Genomic DNA, 15,762 nt, shown 5'->3' with positions numbered 1-15,762 from the left:
TCTTTAGGACGTCATCACAACATGGCTCCTCTATTGGCCCTTTAACAACATTTCTACCAGCATTGCACCAAGAAATATCTCGTATGATGAGCTCAGCACATGCGCAGTTCCACCAGGTGTTTACTAGTTGCTGCTGACTAATCTGTTGGAACTTTATCTCTTTATCGCTTCCAAAGCCAATTTTGACATATGATGCAGATTTGAACCAATGATTTTTGGTGAAATGTAAAAATTATTTACATTTTATCTCATAAATATATAAAAATTTCTATATTACGCCAACTGTACTTGTAGCTAACACCATAATGCTAACACTTGGTGTCATTGTTGGCAAAGAGACTAACCATCTGACCCTACACCTAAATACCAAAGTCACTGTTGGCTAAATCGCTCCACATCATGATGCCACCACCACCAGACGTCTGCAGACACTCTTCATGGATCCCATAAGCAGTCGCACGCCACCTGCAGTGCACACTTTGTAAGTCTCCATGTAATTGTGGGATGGGGTTTGTTTCACAATTATCTCAAGGCTGACATTATCTGGTTACATATGCCTTTTTTTAAAACCACACTTTCCCCTTCCACTCAACTTTCCATTGTTATGATTGGAAGCAGCACTCTGTGAACAGCAAGCGTCTTTAACAATCCCGTTTTGTGGCTTACCCTTCTTTTTGAAGGTGTCACTAATTGGAGAACTGTAAGGTTAGCAGTCTTCCACTGTGCTTGAGAGCCATACATAATAATAAATAAATAAATTAAAAACCCGTTTTCTTTTTGGTCTTTCATAATTTTCTGAGAAGTGGAATTCTGAATTTTCATGAGCCGGAAACCTCAATCATCAAAGTGGAACAGAAATATCACCCCGTGTGAATGAGTTTTTAAATATAATTATTAGTAAAAATCAACTTCTTGATGATGACTTCTTGTATTTTTGCTAATATGTTTAGAATATTATAATGTCGATTGGCTAAATAAATGTGTTTACTGTATAAGCAAGCGTAAATAACACGTCGCGCGCGACGTCATTTTGAAACGTTGCAAAACAGTTTCTTCCGGGCCGCTCTTGAACGTCCCCCGGCTCTCATTGTGCAGCCGAGGAAACATCGGAAGGTTTCGACGACGTCGGTATGAAATGGCAGAAAGTGCTTGTGTCGCGGAAGCACCGAGATTAGGCTACGTAGGAGCTGCACATGTTTACTGTGGCGACCCCGGCCTGCTGAACTGAGAGCTAACGGGAGAGTGCGACTGTTGGGAGTGGGGCGGGGACGTGGATTAAAGACCACCAGGATTTCCTGCCTAAAAAAACCCGTCCAGCTCGCGTCTGAGGGAGGCAGCAGGCGGCGGCGGCTGCAGGTCGACACTGCTGGAATTAACCGGAGAGGGGTGAGCTCTGCGTTTAGGTTTTTTTTTTTTTTTTCTACCTGTTTTCCCCGTGATATTGTCAGCCGTGGGATGGGCCGAATGGAGTTGCTCTAAATTAGTGTAGCGTTTAGGAAGAGCAGCACAGCAGGCAGGACAGGTCTGGCCTAAAGGCGAGAAGGCGGCCAGACAGAGTGACTGCTGAGAAGCTCTCTATCTACAGTTACATATTTATGACGGTGCTGCGCACACTTTAGCACGAGCTCGGGCCGTAAATAAACCCCGGATCCTGTTTTTACTCATAAAACTATCACAATGTTGAGCTATAACGGTGACCTCCACTCAGTGCTCACATAAACCCAGAATAACAGCTTCCATGTAAACACTAAGCACCAGTGGTTGCCTTTGAATACACCCTGCTTCCAGCAGCTAGCATCAAGTTGACTGCCTCAACTTTGAATGTGACTTAGCTCAGTTGCTACCTTAAAAGACGACGCCTTGTGTAATAGGTAACACTGTAAGGACATGTTTGTGTAAGCTAGCGTCAAAGGGAGCGTGTAGTCAAGTGTTTGCCTTTTCCTGACTCAGGGCTATGTTTTTGTATGTTATTTTGTAATACGTCAATGCAACACCGGTTCATAAGTTTATGCTTACCTAAACCCAATTTGATGTGGCGGCCCAATTCCTGTTTCGATTATTTCATGAATAAATGGCTCATACATAATGTTTCTGTTAAGGGCTAGCATAAAGCTGAATGAATGTAAAGCAAAAGTAACCCACTGTCGTTTAAATATACTAAGATATTTATCAGAATGACTGATTTCATAAATAGACTTGGGTGCGCACATTTGCCAAATTCATTAGTAGTTTTAAAATGCTGACTATGTTGAATATTATTCCCGGTTTTTGATATGGGCAGTTGCCCAGGGCAGCATTCGCAAGCAAGGTACTCACTATAAGGTAAAAAGACTATAGTCTGTCAGTTGTACTGTCATTTGCTTTTATCCATATGCTATTGGTGAGACATTTTCAATTGAGTTAACTACAGTGTCTGTAATCAGTCAAAATTATTCACATTTTAACATAAAAAAAATCTAGCATTTTTGCTGCTAAATTATTGAGTAAGTAGACATATGAGCTCCACAACAAAAATCTTGTTTTTAATCTGTTATTTAGGTTACTCAACTATATCAGATTAGTGCAACGTGCTATTATACCAATAGCATTGAGATGCTATTTTAAGGTTGAAGGAGTTGGCCTTCGATTAAGGAAGGGACCCATTTGGTGCCGTCCTTTACCTTTAACTCCTTTAACTAAATGAAACCTGGAGATGTAGGTATTATTAATTTAGTGCTGTGCTCCACAGCAAAGAGGAAATAACACAGAAAAGTAATTGAAGAGGAACTCAAAACCACTTTTTCCTCGCTCTCTGTGTCGGATATGTTACACACGCACTTGTTGCCACAGCAACTGAAAACAGCGCCGCTAGGCCTGTCACGATATCAAATTTTGCTGAACGATTAATTGTCTCAAAAAACTATTGCGATAGACGATAGTATTGTCTGAAGACCTTTTTACACTGATTTAATGGAAATGACGAAATAATGCATACGATTTCTTGCCAAAGATGTATATCCTTTATTTTCAAAAGAACACTCAACACTGGAACTGGTTAATAAAATAAAACAAGCAGAAATAAAAATTAAATGGACTCTCGGTCTCTAACAAAAAATGGTCTTAATTAGATTCTACAGGTCTACATGCTACAAAAATAAAAAATAAATAAACATGGCTCTGAATATTTTGAATAAATTAATTTAAAAACTCACCAGAATGAGATTGTGCTGAGGGAGATTAGCTTCATTCTGTGCCTTCCTCAGATCTCTCTTTTTAAAGAAGCTCAGGTTGAAAGTGTTGACCAAACTTTTACAGAGTCCTATGGCACGTGCTGTACGTTCTTTGTCACTGTCTAGACCATGGGAAACAGCAAGGTGGAGGTTGTGGCCAAAGCAGTTGAGCCATGGCCAGCCAAGATTTCTTATTGCAGCGACAATGTTAGGGCCATTGTCTGTTGTAATGCAGACCAGCTTGTCCTCATCCAGTCCCCAGTCTGCTAAAGCAGATTTCAGGTTTTCTCCCAGGGTGTTAGCAGTATGGTTATCTGGGACATACCTGGTCTCTAAACATTTAGAGTGCAGGGTCCAGTCAGCAGCTATATAGTGAATGGTCAAGCTCATATAAGGAGTCATATTTGAACTTGACCACATATCCGACGTAGCAGAGTAAAATGAAATGTCTTTTATCTCCTTCAGTATGTCCTCTTTAATACTGCTGTAAAGTTGTGGAATTGCCGTTTGTGATATGTATGTTTTTCCGGGGATTTCGTACCGTCTATCAAAAGTTTGCAACATTTTTCGAAATGCCGGCTTTTCAACAATATTAAATGGGAGCATCTCTTTAGCAATTAAGCGAACTACGCTGTCTGTGAGCGCGCACCACTTTGCGCCGTCCTTTTTGTATGCTTCCTGTCGATGAAATGTTTCAATGACGGTGGACTGTCGCGAACTTGAAGACGAAGACGGGCCACCGGTTGTACTTTTCCTCCTCAGCTGGAAAAACTTTACTGGATGGTTGTGCTTTAGGTGCACGTACAAGTTGGTTGTATTGCTACCCTTAGTTGCTACTATTTTATGACAAATGCGACATACCGGCTCGCAAAGGTTCAGCGGTTCGCCTCGGTCATTTGGTTTGAATCCAAAATACTCCCACACTGCGGCAGTTGCGTTCGGCTTTGAAACGAGTTCCATTTCGAGTCCCTCCTCCCCCAATATGAGATAGTGTTTCTTTACCTTGCTAACTCCTCACGGGGCTCTAAAGCTGCAGCAGTACAAAATGATGTGCGCGCTGACTACCTGACGTAATAGTCCCCTCCTCCTCCCTTCTCATTTTTCCCTTCCTAAAAAATGAGGAAGGAAGGGGTCAGTGGATAGCGCCGGAGTTGAGCCTACACATCCAGCGTCATCAATAGAAAGAGAAAAATACAAGCAGAGACGATATGGACGATAAATTAAATGACGTCGATAGGTTTTTTTTATCGTACGATTAATCGATTTACGGTTTATCGCGACAGGCCTAAGCGCCGCTATATGTTTCAAGATTCAACACCAAAGAACCCTCAAACATTTCCCCACACAAAGAACAGAACATTAAGTCTGTTACAGTATTATGTTTTAGGTTTGATGTTTATTTTGCGATTATTAATAAGTAATCGCTGTGGTAGACCAGCTACTGCTACTGTTAGCTAATCTAACACGGTGGTTCTTGATTATCTAATTTAAACTCCTGATCTACTCATAATCTGCCAGAGTTGGTGTGTGGGTTGCCGTTTTATTTTATTTTTTACTGAATCGAAACGCACAGAATCCTGCAGCTCATCTACAAGTTAAAGTTGTCAAAGTCAAGCTAGCAAAACCGACCTACTTTCCTCTCCCTATTTCTTTTTAATTAGAACTTTTTCCTGACTTCAGTCATCGTCATAGAGTTGACGATTAGTAGCAAAGCACTGCATCCCTTTTTCTTTTCTATATCACGCATACGTTTGAGATTTAACATGTTATGTTAATAACTTGACAGCTAACACCAATGCTAGTCATCGTCAGCGAGCAACATTTTACCGTCCGGCATGGAGCTGGGGAGCGTGACGTCACGCTTCAACTTGCTTCAAAACGTGACGCAACACAACATCAACTATTGAACTGTTTTCAGTAGTTTGTTTGCTCCTGACCGTTCACCACTCTCTTCCGGCCTTCTCCGTCGACGTCCTTCAAAGGACGTGTCGCCCGAATTCGGTCGGACACACCCCATCTTCAGTGTCATTATTAACGACACTGATCATAGCTGAAGCAAGCTGAGGTAGGTTTCAGCTTGCGTGTTGTCTGTGTTTCCAGTGAATGCATCTTGTTCCACTATTGATCTGAGACGCCTGTGTGGTGATGTTTTTGGCTCCATGTACTGCACACTGCTGCAGGGGAATGCACCAAGAAACCTGACTCCAGCACCAAAACGTGAAAGGTGGCCAGAGTCTCGGCAGGCACGCATCTGTACGTAAAGACGTGTGCCAAGTAGGTGGTTGAATGTGCCGTTTGTCCTTTGTCCGATCTGGTTGCAAAGATCCGAATACTGTTGAACACACATTGCATGTCTCAGTTCGGTCAACAGTCATGTAGAATCATGGTCGGGTCTGTCTCTGTCCGGTGTCGGCGCCTCCTGTTCTGCCATCGCTGTGCAAACAGGCTTGAAGCTCCCGTCTCGTGTTTCTGTGCAAATAAGACATAAGGTGGTAAAACAAAGTTCATCCTCAATCAAAGAGCTGGGTATAATATCAGGCTTAACTACAATTAAATACTTTTACTTTAATTTCTTTTTTCAGTAAGAAAATTGAAAAAGTCTGCAGATTTTTCATTTAACCACTGCAGCCTTTTTATACAATATTAGAAAAACGTTAAAAGATGCAAATAAACAAGTATTTAAATTTCTTTTTCTATTTATTGTAAGAAAGTAAGCATTTATTGCATAAAATACAATAACACAAAATTCCTTTAGTGAACATTTGCTCATTTGTATCAAAGAATGAATCTGCAGCTAAAAAATACTTCTAAGCTCAATATGTGATGTTAGAAAAGCTCAGGCTTTATGAAGTGTATGACTGATCTGGTGATTCATTTTTGGATTAACAGGTTAATATTTGAATAACAAAAGGTTCTTAATAGGAGTTTATTAACAGAATTTGAGCCAAATGAAGCTAACACTGTAGCACTTGAGGAGTTCTGGACACCACATATTTAGCGTTTTTTTTTTCTCTCTTAAATGCAAAATGTATACATTTTTGTACATTTTTGGCTTAATTACAACTTTGAGTATGATCTTTCAGCAAAATGGCTTTTTTATTTTTTAGTCTGTATACTCCAGTTAATGATTATTCGATTACTGAATTAGTTGACAATCTTTTCAATAATTGATTCATCACAATTAATCCGATTCATCGTTTCAGCCCTGATTCGATCCTAAGAAGTGATCAGCTAAAGGACCAAGGCCGGGTCATGTAGAGGAATGATCCTCATGAGTGGAACATATCCGTGGTGTTGGACCAGACATATGTTGTCATGGTTTTTCATCTTTAATGTGGGGTTTATTGATCTTTTACTGTCAGCAGTTGGGTCAAGGTGTGAGTTAACTATTGCTTTCGATACTCTGAGAAATATTTATACACTATATGTTTTTGGTGCAGACCTCTGACCCCTCCCTCTGGGTTGCGTTTGGATATATCAAACCTGTCAGGTGCATGTTATTGTCTTTATGCAAACAGGAAGCGCGCACCCGATGACTTAAACACAGTTATAGTCGACACAAACTGGATCTGGATGTTCAGGGAGAGCTTGATCATGGCCAAAAGAATCTGTTGACAAAAGCATACTTTCTGCAGGGAGTAAATATACACACTCTTAATGTCGGCTCTATTTGCTTTGGCATTTTCATGTCAGAAGTGATTCAGCTTCTGCGACAAATTAAGCTGACAGTTTTTGCTGCTTGTTAAAAAACAAAGAAAGGCTAAATGTGACAAGAAGGGGTGTTGAGTTACTGTATATTATGTGGGGAAACTAACACGCTGTGGCAGAAACATCTCAAAGGTTAAAGATGGCGACCGTACCAGACTAATTAACAGTCCCTTAAATGGCCACACATAGTAGCCGTGGCTAAACGTTGAGATTCAAAGTGTGTTTTAATTGATTTTCTCAGCTTGGGGACAGATGCACTGATTGGAATTGACTTCTGATTATTCTTTCTGCAACTGACGAGATTCAAAATTATTCTTGTAGCATCTCTGTACATTGCACCAAGTTACAGTCGACTTTGCATTTTCAACATATGTAATCAATCGATAAAGATTGCTAGGCTGCCATATTTGGTGGCACATGACTTTTGTATTTTTTTATTGGGACGGGTGGCTGGGTGAACCCAATTTGTTTCCCGCCCGCCCCCCCCGTTTGATTTACACAATAAAAGTGACACAATGATAACAAATGCCAATTTAAAACAGGAGTGGACAAAATGTAAAAATGAAATATTGAAAATAAATCAATTAATGATTTAAGGGTAGCAGTAAATAAAAACATAAATATAGAGAAAATGATTAAATGAAATGTTGCAATAAATGAAAAATTGCATCAAATACATACTGAATATAATTTTTTTTTAAATGATTGAAAACTGATAAAAGCTATATGACTGGGGAAGAAATTGAAATAGAATACTGATGTTACATTAATACTGTCAGAAATTATAGAGAAATAGTACCTTATGTCACATTATATAATCAATAAGTCCATGAATGTCGGCCGAATGTATCAGTTCACCTCCAATTCAAACTGTTTGGCAGTAATCTATCCATCCAGGACGGACTTTTACTTTTATTTATTCCCACAACTAATATAGATTTTATAAACCAGTATGCCACATAGCTGGGGGAGATCACAAGGATGGAAACAAAGTAATACATAATTTAAACCAAACCACTCTGACAGCAGCTGAAAAATCTCATAAGGCAGGTTGGTAACCGGCAGTTATTTGGGAAAAGGGCGAGTTACTTTTTCACCTAGGTCAAGTTGGTATGGAAAGATTTGTGTTTCTTTAATTAATTAAATCATCCTTTGATTGTATTTAGTCAGAATGTCTTTTTCTAATTTCAGTAGTAGCTAAAAAGGTGGTTGCACTAAACCTAAAGCACTACACCAAAGGTATTTTACAGAAGTTGATGCTAAAGCGCTAAAGAGTTAACTTCATTCCGAATTACATCTGCGTCAGGACCCCAACCTGACGCAATGAAACACAGTGATCTCCACACCCTTGATCCCAATACATGCGCTCTACTGTACACACACTGCTAAAACATTGCAGATCCCAAAATATCCCCTGTGAAGTCTACTCACTCTAAACCCAGCATTTACAAATAACTCAGTTGTATTTTTTTCCCTTAAGAGAGCAAAAGCAACAGGATATCAGGCCTGCTGTAGCTCTGATACAGAGAAAAGGTGTGGAAGGTGTCCCTGATAAGAATGGATAAGGACTGTTTCTACAGCTGTTGCTTTCTTATCCGTGTTTACTCTTGTGTACGTCTTTGTTTTGTTTGTTTTAAACTAAACAGCCCCCTGTTAGCCTCATTCTGTAGGGGAAGATGACTGTGTTTCGGCTCTTTAGTGATGTGAACACATTTTCCGTCTCTGTGTGCCCCAGGACGGTTTTGCTTAGATGCACTTCTGATCTGAGATGAGGTGAATATGGCAGGAGGGAAGGGGGAATACGACTCAGACGAAGCCAAGCAGAAAGCATTGCGCATCTCTCGGAGGAAAGGAGCAGGCAGAAGTTGTTCAGAACCCTTGCTCCTCATGTGTCACGCCACACAAATTCACTGGGTTTCACTGGGATTTTATACCAGTAATCAACACACAGCAGTGGATAGTTGCTAATTGGAGGAACCACGGTTCATATTGTTTTAGGAAAAAAAAGATGCAAAGAGTTTTTGTTGGTTTAAGAATTACGATGAAGACTGATCACTCAATGATCCCCAACAGACATTTGCTAGTCAGTTGAGGGTTATACATCTGGAGACTGACATGTTTGTCCATTCGTCTTTGCAAAATCATTTCAGGTATGTGATATTACATACAAAATGTCTGTGTACAGAATTTTTGAGCATCAATTCTCAGTTGAATTAACATGCCAGCCTTATGTCTTTTGCATAGGGTAACTGTTTTTATTTAAGGATAGCCCTGTAGTCAACCTTCTTTCAGTCAAATCTGCCAATCATTTCTGTTCCTTCTTAAGAAAAGCATCGCAATTTATCGCAAGCAATTTAAACACTTTAAAATCCATTTTTCAGCATTTTCAGCCTGCTGGTAGAGGCACTAGGGTAGTCCACCAGCGGTCCACCATGTTTTGTTTTCAAAAATGTTAAACGTTACAAAAATCTGGAGGTACATAGCAGGGATCATAATTTGGAAATCATAGTATGTGACTCGAATGGCCTGCTGCAGGAGTGTTCAATGCATTAACTATAAACATGGCTAAATCTATCTTTGATCTCATCCATCATCCATGTCACTGGTACTGATGTATAAAAAACGCCATTTAAAATAAACAATGCTTAGCCTGGTGGGGAGCAAGTGAAACCTGGGGGCCCGCCAGGCTTATAGTACACTGGGGCAAACTGATTCAGAATTCCCAGGATTAGTATTTGAGATTCTCTGCAGAATCGGTTATTTTTTTTTAACCTGTTTTGCAATGTAATCAAGCTTTTCAATGTCAATTTTTAATCAGGAAGCGAGCGACTTTTGTGTCGCTCGCTTCCTGCCTTAGCTGCTCCCGGGACTGGCTCGGGTTCGGATAAACCGGACCAACTAAAGAACCGGAGTTACCTATGAATAGAGGGGTGGGAGAAGAGGAAAATACTTTTAGGTTTACTGATGGGAAAAGGGAATGGGCGGGGTAAGATGGCAGTATTCAGACAAGTCTCTGCAAAGCCTATATCTTCTCAGTTCAGTGCTCCAAATCCCACTAATGGTTTGTCATGCTCATACCCAGCATGAAACCCTGCTTCCTGCTTCCTGTCTCCCTCTGCCTGGGTCACTGCTCCATAACCCCAACATTTAGATTTCATGTAGACTACATGCACAGCTCATCTGATGCGTTTCAGAGGCGCAGTAATCTCTGGAATTGATGCCGTTTTGGATTGTATGCATGGCCAGGTTGATTTTCTGCCATCTGAATCAGAGCTTTTGCTGGTGAGTGTAGACTTTATTGGAGCCTTGTAGAACGAGGCTTGCATTTGCACGTTTAAGATTGATCATTTATGACAACAATTCTCTTTAAAGAGTTGGTTTCATCCACATCGGAAGAAATCATTTCAATATAACTGCAGCTGCACCGATTGTTTTCCATTGTGTCTTGAGTTCTGATGTGATGTTCTGTCCTGCTGATTTGGTCCAATTTGACCTGTAGGGATGCATCAATTAAAAATTTGGGCTGATAGCGAAGTGTGATATTGATAACGCTGTTACACCCAATAACCGTAATTCACCTACGTAGACTATTCCCGTAGGCAATAGACACCATAAAAAAGGACCAGGAATCAACGAGATGTAAATAAACGTCAGTTGTTACATCTCCAGTTTTACTTATCGGACCAATACTGACATGTTAAACTATCAACATCTGTTGTTTTCTCTCTAAAAGCTAAAACTGATAACGCGTAGATTTTTTTTTATCAATAAGTCATATCAAAACAGAGAGTACCCTGTTTATATGAGCTTAGCATTTAGCATAAACTGAAAACAGCTGCTGCATTTCCATTAGAAATGTGCACAAACTTTGTCAATATTCCACTACTGTCAGAAAAACACAATTTTGCAATGGCAGTTTTTCCATTAAATAAGAAATGCAATTAAAATCACACATGAATAAGTTTGTCTGTGTGATAATTCATTAAAAACCATGCCACACCACCATCCTCCTGCCACTTCCTGTGTCTTCTTCATATTTTTTGCCAGTGGTAACATCGGACTATTCATGTGACTCGTGTGATGTGAATAAAATGTTACCATTACAGTTTTGTGAAATGGATGAATTGTGATGCCACCTCATCAGACTTAACCAAGTTATGTGAAAACTTGATTTTGTTTAAATCCTAAGGATCTTTAAAAAAAATCTCGAGTTAAGTCCAGCTTACAGAAACCCGGTGTTAAAGATGCTTTTGCTTTGTGAGGTAGTGTCAGACCTGCATTCCTGTCATTCTGCTGAACCGGTGCCGGGACCCGGGTGGTAGAACTGGTTCTGTGTATAGTTTGTGGTTTTCCATTTTTCCTTCTGTTCACAGCCAACAAACTCTAGAAAACACTGAGAGGAATTTCACGGGTAGAGTTAACAACAACAACAAAAAAGCTCAATAATCAACCAAGAAATCTGCAATAAATGGATCTATACGATCTCTGTGATGTGTTTCTATGTTTCATGGTGCGTTTACTGACAGTCACATGATGCTGACTTTGCAAAAGATGAGAAGCAAACTCTGTATCCGCTACCTAAGGCCAGTCAGTAGATGGATGAAAATTAAAGTTTCTTTTTTTATTAATATTTTCTCATCTTTGAATCATCTATGTTCAGCGCAATACTTTAGTTTTATGGTCAAATAAAATATGAATGAATGAATAACATTTTCACGCTCTGAACTTTAAGGTGCGGCGGATTTTACAACAAAATAAGATGATGCGACCGGTATAAACACTGACACATTGTTTTAAAGTATAATTTTAACCTTTCAACGTTAAGAAAACTGTTACAAGTAAATTATTTATTTGTTGGTCTTAAATATTAAAATAAAAATATTTAAGACCAGAAAAAATGTTCACCTCTAACAAAGTTTTTATCTTTATTTTATGTAATTGTTTTATTGTCCTTAAGCGTATGCTCTGTCTCCACTGCAGATATTGAGAGGCCTGCCCTTCTTGGATGCCCAACCTCAGAGTTCTACCAAGGTTTCATCATGAACCGGAACAAGCGTGAAAAGGAGTATTACAGCATAGACGTGGGCGATTCAACTTTTACAGTCCTGAAGCGCTACCAGAACCTCAGACCTATTGGATCCGGAGCACAGGGGATTGTCTGGTGAGTCTGGGGACAAATAAAACCTGCCGTTTGACGATATTTCATCGTTTTTAACAAATATTAGCTCTTAAGTTCTACCTTTTGCTCCAGTGAATTGAATATTTACTGTTGTTATTGATACATAAACAGCACGCAAGCTGCAAAGAAGTGCTAATGTGACTCCATGCGGGCCGTCGCCTCGTTCCTTCCTACTTAATGTTCGTTTCGAGAGCAAATGAGAGAACTATTAGACATTATAGATGTGGGTCAGTTCATTTATATTTACGCTATGCTCTACTTTTTACACAAAACTTTCAGCTGAACATTTTGGTGAAGTTTTGCAAATGGTAATGGAAAAAAAAAAAAATCATAACTAGCAACAGATTTTTTCCTATCGTGACGCCATTTTCTATATACATAGGAGGGGTGTTTTCAGCATCCAGCTAAAGATGTGAGGGAAGACGTGTTTTTGATGAGTGCACCGAAAAATAGGCCAGTTGATTTTCTTCATTTTGGAAGATCATATTTAGTCACTTTTCAGACAAAAAACAAAAAAACAAAAACAAATTAAATATCTAAACACAGGAGGAAGAAAGGGAAAAAATGTTCATTTGTTCCTGGGGTTTTCTTCATTCTTTTGCAAAATAAATCAAAACGTATGTAAGAAATAACTGAAAAACTGTAGATTAAAATTTTCCCAGATGCATCATTGCTAACTGCGTCTTTTTCTCTTTTATTTCTGTCTCCTCAGTTCAGCGTATGACCACAACTTGGAGAGGAACGTTGCCATCAAGAAGCTGAGCCGGCCCTTCCAGAACCAAACCCACGCCAAGCGGGCCTACAGGGAGCTGGTGCTCATGAAATGTGTCAACCACAAGAACGTAAGAGCTCCGCTTCTACCGCTCTAATCTTCCCCTGTGTTTGGCTTTAGCCATCACACAATTAAAGCTGAATTTAAACAAACAAATATACATGTGTGTTTGAGCCAACACAGCATCCAGAGTGACAAACAAGTCAGAATCAGCAGAGAGGACGAGATGTTCAGACAGAGCGAAGCTGACCCTGAGGGAATCTCTGGAAAATGTTAGCTGTCACTGCGCATCCCTCTAATTGGGCTGTATCTGTCTTCATTACAAAAACATCATCTACTGATATGCTTCCATATTCAGAGAGACAGAGAGTAAACGAGGAAGCTGCCGGCTCACCAGTATTCCCATTATACATGAATCCACAGCCACTGGTTTCCCCTTCTGCTGTTTACAAGATATTGTTAAAAAAAAAGGAATCAGACTTTGGTTTCCAGCTTTACATGAAATAAAAGGAACAGAACATGTCTGTTTATGAAGAGCCATATTTCTGATGTAAATGTTGGTACTGCACTGAAGCCTGTTCAGTTTCACAGTGTACACTGCTGTCTCTGTGATGGCTGCTTTTAACGTTAAAATCGAAACGGCTTGTGTCCAGAATGTGTGGGGTCTGCAGAGATTATTACAAGTCCTGCATTTTGACGTTTGTTCCTGTTGTATTTCCCCAGATCATCGGCCTGTTAAACGTATTCACGCCTCAGAAGACACTGGAGGAGTTCCAAGATGTGTGAGTGCTGATGCTTCTCTGGTTGTGAAGTTTTAAGTTATTGGTTGGACTCAGGGCTGCAACTAACCATTATTTTAGGTGTCGATTATTTGCTCAGTTGTTCAGAAGATTAGTCGATAAATCGGATAAAACATTTTGGCACGTTCTGCAGATTTTTCATCTTAAATGTTATTAGAAATACATCGACAGATGCAAACAAGACAATTCAGTTCCTTCTTTTGAAAAAGAGAATAAGCATTTTATTGCCTAAGATGGAATAACAAAACATTTCTTTAGTGGATTTGAATCAGGTGACGGTAAATCTATGCCATGTGAGGAGTTTTGAGTAAAACATATTAACACAGGTGTGTGTTGTTTTTTTTTCATCTTAAATGCAAAATGTTTATGTATTTTTGTACAGTTTTGGCTAAATTACTGCTCTGAGTCAGTTTATTTAGCAAATAGCCTTATTTTCAAGTTTGTATGTCATTAATCAATTACTGTTATTGACTGGATGGCTATTTCAATAACTGATTAATCACAATTAATACGTTTAACACAATTAATCGTTTCAGCCCTACATTGTATAATAATGCAATCTCCCTCCAGATTTCAAGGCAACATGTAGCATTAACAAAGTTTTGATAAAGATAACGGACTGAACCAGAGTCCAGTTTAGAGCGCAGGCAAACCTGAAAATGATGTTCATTTTTTACTGATTCTCTGGTAGTTGTGGATGTTTGGTTTATGATTGTTGTAAAATATTCTGACATAACTCATATGAAATAGATTTAAGGACAGCAGTTCTTCTCTTTAGCTCAAAGTGGAAGTCTTTGTTTTATGGGAACTGGTTGTGGTCACAGTTCCTTTCAGCCTGGAGTGTTTTATCGATGATATATTAGAATGTAATTGTCATAGTAATTGAAGGAATTGGCATTAGAATGGTTGCAAAAAATAAAATAAAAAAATAAAAAGTAATTTTCCTGCTTTTAAGTTTAAAGTGTTTAAACTGGGTTTGCCTCAACAAAAATGTGCCTGTAGTAAGTTTTTAAATGTCCAAAAAATGGGAGTACATCTCAGTATTACATTTCAGTAGGTCACATCAGATTACATAAATTGCAAATAATTATTGTTTTATGAAGTATGATGAGCGCTCCCATGATTAATGCATCAAGAAGAAAGTGCGTGTGTGTGTGTGTGTGTGTGTGTGTGTGTGTGTGTGTGTGTAATAGAGAGGGTACGGCTGTGTGTTTCTATGCGGCTCCGTCTGCCTGATTGGAGCTAAAAAGGAAAGTGGACAAATCACTGCCGCAGGGCTTCCAGACTCAGTCAGCGGTAGAGGATGGACGCTCCATTTGGTTTGTTGTTTGTTCACGTGAACACAGGAGCCCTGACTGCATGTTGTTGGAAATTTGTGAAAATGTGGATGGAACTGGCATTTGTTCTCCATTTTTAGACGACGGTATTTCCCGCTGCAGAGTGGGCCTGGGCTGCAGAGCGGCATCAACGCAGGACTAGTTCATGTAGTACAGCCTGGTTTAGGCCAACATGGGAAGGTTGTGCCGCAGTGCCTCCTTTGTGAGGAGCCGTGGTAACAAGAGTTGTTTCTCTGCAGGTATCTAGTGATGGAGCTGATGGACGCCAACCTGTGTCAAGTGATTCAGATGGAGCTGGACCACGAGAGGCTGTCCTACCTGCTCTACCAGATGCTGTGTGGGATTAAACACCTCCATGCTGCAGGCATCATACACAGGGTGGGTCCTGCTGACACACCATCTGTTGGGCAGCCGTTGCTGTCCGTTTACTATATGTCACCATCCATCATTACTTATCACTATCCATCACTATGCATCTGCATTCATCGTTATCTGTTGCTGTTCTTCACTATCCATTGCTACCATTGATATCCACCGCTATCTGTCTCTACCCGTTACCTTGCGTCGCTAATGTGCGCCATTTTTCCGATATGTTTATTATCCATCTATCCGTCTGTCAGTTTTTTAAAATGCTTTTTTTTTTTTTGCACATTCTGTATTCAAAACTTGACCTCAGTACAAATTAAACTTTTTGATTAATAATTTAAAAATGTTCATTTTCTGTAACTTTCAGTCTGAAAATGTACTTGTTTCTGTA

General features: G+C 39.6%; 1 protein-coding gene across 5 annotated transcripts in view; it reads left to right on the top strand.

The window, feature by feature from the left end:
- The first annotated feature begins 1,064 nt into the window (after positions 1–1,064).
- Positions 1,065–15,762, top strand: part of mapk8b (mitogen-activated protein kinase 8b) — a 30,913-nt gene continuing 16,215 nt past the window's right edge. The window contains exons 1-6 of one of the 5 annotated variants that reach the window (XM_028029084.1): positions 1,066–1,386; positions 5,310–5,483; positions 11,898–12,078; positions 12,809–12,938; positions 13,592–13,650; positions 15,245–15,383. In XM_028029084.1, coding sequence (XP_027884885.1) covers positions 11,957–12,078; positions 12,809–12,938; positions 13,592–13,650; positions 15,245–15,383 — 450 coding nt within the window. In that variant the 5' untranslated portion in view covers positions 1,066–1,386; positions 5,310–5,483; positions 11,898–11,956. Of the gene's footprint in view, positions 1,404–5,309; positions 5,484–11,897; positions 12,079–12,808; positions 12,939–13,591; positions 13,651–15,244; positions 15,384–15,762 lie in introns of all 5 variants that reach the window. The other 4 variants (XM_028029086.1, XM_028029083.1, XM_028029085.1 and 1 more) reach the window with 4 other exon arrangements.

This window comes from Xiphophorus couchianus, chromosome 10 (assembly GCF_001444195.1).
Source record: "Xiphophorus couchianus chromosome 10, X_couchianus-1.0, whole genome shotgun sequence".
NCBI classification, from domain to species: domain Eukaryota; kingdom Metazoa; phylum Chordata; class Actinopteri; order Cyprinodontiformes; family Poeciliidae; genus Xiphophorus; species Xiphophorus couchianus.
The sequence above is the reverse complement of the archived record's forward strand: the minus strand, read 5'-3'. Positions and strand labels throughout refer to the sequence as shown.